Consider the following 6,861-nt stretch of genomic DNA (forward strand, 5'->3'; position numbering starts at 1 on the left):
TGTTGTGAAATAAAAGATATATATAATAGAGATGTACAAATAGAAGACTCTAGTATTAAAATAATTAGCCCAATAATAATTTATATATATATAATAATATTATATGTTGTAATGTGTATATATATACAAAGATAGAAAGAAGTATTAAAAATAAAGAGAGAGAATCGCATCTGTTTATTGTTGCAATCTCAATATAATAAAGATGGTTAATATTGCTATTAATATTATATGTAAAGAGTAATAGAAAATAGAATTTAAAATACTTATAAAATAAAAGAAGAGAAAGAATTGTAGTAGAAATATAAAGAGAAGAGTATTTGATTGTAACATAAAGAGAGAAGTGATTTTATTATTTGCTTGTGTTTCTCTCGGAGGCAAAGGCCTCTATTTATACATGTACGAGGGGATCAATTTCAACATTCATTAATTATTATTCCTTCTTTGAGAATGTTTGTACTGCATGAGAATGGGCATCCACATCCCATTCTTATCTCAACAATAGGCTAGTGGTTGCTAAAAAAGGAGATATATTGATGTTGAAAATTTAGAGATAAAGAATGATGGTAGTAGTGATAGTGAAAAAAATAATTTAAAATTTTTAAAATAATTTTTTAATATTTAAATAATTTTGTTTTACAGAATTCATATTTCATGAATACAATTGTATTTTTTTTTATAAATAAATTTGTCGACTTTTAAAACTTTTATTAGATAAAAATAGTAATTTACTCTAATTATAAATGGAAGTGAAATTGGTACACTGACCTATAAAACGAGCTTTGTACTTTTCACAAGTTGCGATAAAATCCAAAGCCCTACGTTCTCTGTTTCATCCCCAGTCCCTATTTTGGAGTATTCCACCAAAATTAAAACCATATCTAAATTTTTCCACCAAGTTTTCTCCCTTCAGTCTACTGTAAGTAAAGGACAAAGAAAGAAAACCTTCATTCTAGAAATCTTTTTCAAAATGACATTGAACAAAGCATCAATCTTAGTCGAGGAAACCTTCAAGTAGTAGGTTTCTATGAAATATTAAAAACACCATCTGTTTACAATAAAGCAAATCCTATACATTCAACACTCTTTGAAACTCACTGGTGAAATCATCCAGATCAGCACCAGTTCTTTCTTCCATCCCTAATCTGGCAAGCTCCGAATTCAGCTCCGTCAACCTTTTCTGTAGTTTCGCCCCCTTATCCGGTAATCTAGAAATCATCGCCTGCATGGTTTATTCGTTAAGAATAAAATCAGTTTTCCTGGGAAAGCAAGATAGTAGCCAATCCATTAAGAAATAAGAGAAAAGCATACCGTATTTGACAGAGTTTGAGAGATCCGCTTAATTCTATCTTTGATTTCCGACTCTGTCAATTTACCATCGCTGCTAGGGGAAAAACCCTTTTTGCTTCGATCTAAATCCTTGGGTTTAAAGGCAAACTCAGCTCTGGTTAAGGAGGAAAAAGGTTGTGTAGGTCATATCAGTTATACGGTTATACCCTGAAAACATGCTTTTAAGTTTTAACATCTAAAATGACAAATCATTACCCATCAGCCATTCGGTCATTTGAAGAAGACGATACTGAAGTACCGATATAACTAGTCCCTTGATTCCTCCTACAACCATTGTATCAACGCAATTTTAGGTTTGAGGATATAATTGATAAACAAAATATAATAAGGGAAAGCCAAAACCTTTGTAATAAGTAATAACAAACTATTAAAATGTTACATTTGCAAGCATGCACGTCATGTATAATCATATCCCCAAAAGCATTACCTCGTCATATCATCATCTTCAGGAGCAGCTTGAACTGGTCCTGTTTTGGAAAAGAGTAAACTATGGTGGCTAACTCCTGCTATACCTTGACTTCTCAGGAATTCTATATGTGCTTTAAAAGTGTCATCCCTACACAAAAAGAGCCAATACCCTTTTAAGTTGGCAAATCAGGCCGGTTAAAATAAAAAGAACTCAAATTGTTAAAGCACCAAAAACATGGCACAAATGGGAAGCCTTATTGAACAAGGCAGTGTGTATGCATTGTGCAAAGATCCAAAGGAATACTAATTGAAACAAACATTTCAAAGATATATAGTCATTACACTGTATGTTGACCATCATGCTCCTCATCCAATTGTCGTTGGGTAACAGATACATCAAACCCCTCTTTTGGAAGGCTGAAAAGCTCCCTAAGATCCTGTATGGGATGAATGGAAGATTACTAAAACAAATCACAACTTTCAAAGAGAGAAAAAAAAGTATCTCTCACTGAAAGTAACATTTTCCATAAAAGGTGTACCTGCTGACTAAAGTAGCGAGTTTGTTCTTTTTGTTCAGTAGCAGTTCTGAATAATCCTCCTTTATATACCTAAAGTCATACAAATTAAGTCTCAGAAGACCGTCAATGTGTGAAACAATAACATGTTTCTGACAATATAGTTCAGTAGAAACTGAATACTTTCTTTTTTCAGAATCATTACATTGAAAATATACAAAAATAACAGAAAGAGGAAAAATTACCTGCTTCCTATAGATCTTTTCTTCAACAGTTCCACATGTCATCAGTCTATAAACAAGAACATCTTTTGTTTGACCAATACGATATGCACGGTCGACACTTTGGTTATCCGTACTGTTAGAAACACATAATAATCAGACTTCTGAGTACCTTGCTGGGTTACTTAAGGATGGCCAAGTAGCAAATTAAAAGAAAACAGCATGTCTGATCAGCATGGAAAAAACTATTGTAGGTATCAAGGGGAAGGAAGTCTCTCAAGACCATACCTTGGGTTCCAAGCAGGATCAACAACAATAACACGATCTGCTCTTGTGAGTGTGAGTCCTAAACCACCTACTTGAGATGTCAACAGAAATATAGGGGCACTTGCACCTGCTTGGAATTCCTGAAATCAAAACAACAGTTAGCACTTGAGTGATAGAATATCAATTTAACCATTCAAAAAGCACTTACATTAACAATCCTTAATCTGTCACAGGCTTTTGTTGTTCCATCAATCCGTAGAAAGTCATAACCTTTGGATGCTAGGCATTCCTATATAACAAGTAGAAACATTTAAATCAAATGTTTTACAAACAAGCAGAGAATTATAATGGCAATGCAAGCAATTCAACAAGAAACTTCCAACATCCCACTACAAATGACCCCAGAGTTGTTGCAACTTGCAAAACTTTGAAAGTCCATTGGAAAGACAATGTACATTTCCAGTAGTGACAATTCACTGACATACAAGAAAGATTTGAGCGAATGTGGGCTTTGCAATAGTTCTAAGACAAAAATTGTAATAACCACCAATAGAGGAAATAAGTCTGAACCAACCTGAATAATGTTAAGCATTTTGCGAGTCTGAGAAAAGATAAGGACACTATGCCCTTCTGGGATCAGATTATCCTACAGCAGAGAACAAGAACTTGAATACAACACAAACTCACTTAGGTAGACAATTAGCATTTAAATTGAATGACATCACCACTTACCAATAATGACATGATGAAAGAAATTTTGCATGATACATCATGACCATGCTCATTTTTGAACCTATCTGTGTCTGTAACATCTGCTATGTGCATCGCCAATTTTTCAGCAACATTAACTTCTTCTGGCTTTAGCATTGAGTCCATTCCTTCCAATACATCCTCAGCTGCCCGCTTTGTCAACAGAAGTGGATGATCACATATTTTCTTCAAAATCTGTTCCATTTCAAGAATTCAAAAGATAACTAGAAAGCCATAGCCACATAAGATTAAATGGCTTTAAAGTAGAAGAACACAGCCAAGAAAGAAAGGCAATTGTATAAAAAACATAACAAAATAATTTACCGTAAGGGCAGCAAGTGGCGAGCCATCAAATGCTGAGAGAACAATCTCACTCTTCAAAAATGCTTCATAAAGATGTCGCTGATGTGATAAACATCAAATAAGGTTATTAAACAAGTTAAGAGCAATAAAACGAAGAACAAAGAATTATATATCTAACCTGAATACTAGTCAATCGAAGCCAAACAATAATCTCTTCTTTCTTGGAAAGTTTTGCAGTTGTTTTGTCATCATCTTGATTGAAAACCTCACTCTTCAAACGTCTCAAAAAGTAAGGTTGAATACGATCTCTTAAGTCCTATTGATAAAGGAGCATAAAATTTGTCATTCATTAATGATAAGAGGATAGGAGACTGCATGCAACAAGATGAATTGTCTAGCAGGGAACTCAAAACACAGAATGGTCTATATTTCCTTCCATCAGAAAAGGTGACTTAAAAACAACTAAAACTAAAGAAAGAAGATGCTACAAGCTCAAGTTGACCATTGTGTCATAACTGTAGAAATCACCAGCAGTGCATATTTTACATACTTTCAGCTGCAATAAACTTGCAAACAATCTTCAAAGTCACCTTTAGATTTTGGAAATGTAGACAGCACCGCCAGCAGCGCATAGAAAAATATGTTTTTGCATGCTTTTCGCAGCTTTAAATTTGTGAACCCATATTCCAGGTCATGTAAATTAGAATATGGGCTAAAACACACAAAACGCATTACCTTTGCTATAGCAGATCCTACACGCTTATCTCTGTCCGTAGCATGTTTGTCATTTCCACGAAGTATGGGTACTTCAAATTTTTCTTTGAACCTGCGAAATTTTATTTATCTTAAAACTAGTACTATGAGAAAGGTCAACTAAATGAAGAACATAGCTGAAAATGGTTATTACCATTTATTGTCACCAAGTAACTCAGGGCAGCAGAAATTGAACAAAGCCCACAACTCCTGTTGGGAAGTTTTTTAAGAAGAAAATCGTTTAACATCATAGCATAATCTGGATTCCATATTCATATCATATACACAACAGAGAACTAATTATGAATAAAACAAAGTAATTTTCATCAAGATACCTTAAGATTATTTTGCAATGGTGTGCCACTAATGATAATGCGGTGGCTACATGGTATCTCAAGCAAACTTTTAGCTCTCTGTGTGCTTGGGTTCTTTATAAGGTGCCCCTGAAGTTAAGATTTAAGGATATTTGACAAAAAGGATAAATAAACCATTTTCATAATCTGTGTGCAACATAAATATCACACTAAATGGAAACATAAACTGGGTTTTACAATAATAATAATAATAATGCCACAAGCACCTCATCAAGGATCATATAATCCCATGTGGCACCATCTTCATTGTCCTCATCATCAAAATGATAACCCCCTCGCAAGGACTTAGAATTGTTGCGGACAATATCATATGTTGTTAGAAGAACACCTTTATCCTGAAAGGAGAAAGGATTGAGATTCAACACTGAACTAAATTTATACAAATACATTCTGAAATAAATTGGCAACCACCGGCAGCTACCAGCTGACCACAAAAAGCTTCCATTCCAAGTCTTCAGCTGACTTGTATAACCTCCTATCTTTTCTAAGGGTTAAGCAAGAACACAACATCAAGATATTTCATTTCTCACTTTAATTTAAATTAAGAATAACACAAAAAAGAATTAGAACCTGAAGTATGTACTGAAGTTCATATTCTCTGGCTTTTATATTAGTTCCAAAATATCTGCAGAAAAGCACAAGTTCATGATGGTTCTTTGTATCGAAAAAAGGGTTTAACTTGTAATATTAGATAAATTATTCAACAAAATAAGTCAGGAAGCCTCACTCTCTCGTTTTTTCAGAAAGACCAACAGCGGATAATTCCTTGATCCAATGGGGCAACAAGGTTTTTGGGGCCACAACCAATGCCCTTTTAATAATTCGAGAATGAAAGAGTCCAGCAAGATAGCCACACATCTGTAAGAAGCTAACGTTGGTAAATTACATGCCAGAGCCCCAGCTATAGCAAAATATAAAAGGTATGCATCATCATGCTCTTAATTTCCTTACCTGCATTGTTTTCCCCAAACCCATGTCATCTCCCAAGATTCCACCTTTACCCAAACAATGCAAAGACCAGAGCCACTTCAATCCATCCCTCTGATGTGGATACAACATTTTCGCAATTTTAGAGGGCAACTTAAAAGTATATTTGGGGCCTGGCAGAGTGATGGAGCCATCACCCTTTGGCTCAAAATTAACCAATTCTTCAACAGAATCATCTGAGTCATCATCTTGCACATACTCAATTCCACCATCACCACCAGCATCCTTGGCAGGAGAGTCATCATCTTCCACATACTCAATTCCGGCATCACCAACAGCATACTTGGCACCCTGTGACGGGTCGTTACTCGGATCCTTCTGTGGAGAGAATGAAGACCCCGCACTCCCGAACTCTACGACCTCATCATCCTCATAAGTTTCCTTTCCTCTAAACAAAGCTGAAGAACCCTCAATCGGTTTCACCTGCTTCGTCTCTCGCTTCCTCTCAACTGACAGCAACTCGAACTTTGAATTCAACTCATTCAAAATATCCCTAATGTCGTTCTTACCGACACTCTCGTCAATCTGGATCACGTTTTTGGGTGCCGGAAGTGGCGAATCAAGCTCGATGAGCTCATCGAACCTGGATTCATCAACCGCTGCCTCCTTATCACGATCGTCTGAAGTCGCAACTTTGCAGAGGCGGCGACGACCCTGCAACTTCAGCTTGGTCTTCTTCTCGTCATCTGAAACTCCGTATAAAAAAGAACGAACATATGAAAATGATGAGGAACTTTGATGAAAATGATTGTGGTTATTGTAGAGCACTTACTACGCGTTGTCCCCAATGAAGCCTGTGAAATTTCCTTCGGAGAAGAGCGCGGAAGTTTGACCTCGATGGAAGAGGGTTTCTCCTCCAAGTCAGGCCCTAATAATGGAAGTTAGGTCAAGCTGGTGTATCGAGAGAGAGAGAGAGAGAGAGAGAGAGAGAGTAAA

At 35.8% G+C, this 6,861-nt stretch overlaps 1 protein-coding gene across 1 annotated transcript; it reads right to left on the reverse strand.

Annotated features, from left to right (window-relative positions):
• On the reverse strand, positions 925-6,806 carry LOC107633571 (protein CHROMATIN REMODELING 24; the record flags this gene model as incomplete). Its single annotated transcript, XM_021117395.1, has 21 exons — positions 925-1,219; positions 1,309-1,441; positions 1,543-1,611; positions 1,775-1,903; positions 2,098-2,192; positions 2,295-2,363; positions 2,516-2,627; positions 2,780-2,898; positions 2,967-3,047; positions 3,333-3,404; positions 3,491-3,703; positions 3,833-3,910; positions 3,990-4,127; positions 4,547-4,637; positions 4,719-4,774; positions 4,900-5,007; positions 5,145-5,273; positions 5,509-5,563; positions 5,666-5,796; positions 5,890-6,617; positions 6,698-6,806. Coding segments are annotated over 21 exons (2,868 nt in total), but the record flags the coding sequence as incomplete, so codon positions are not given.

Source organism: Arachis ipaensis, chromosome B03 (assembly GCF_000816755.2).
Source record: "Arachis ipaensis cultivar K30076 chromosome B03, Araip1.1, whole genome shotgun sequence".
Taxonomy (NCBI): Eukaryota; Viridiplantae; Streptophyta; class Magnoliopsida; order Fabales; family Fabaceae; genus Arachis; species Arachis ipaensis.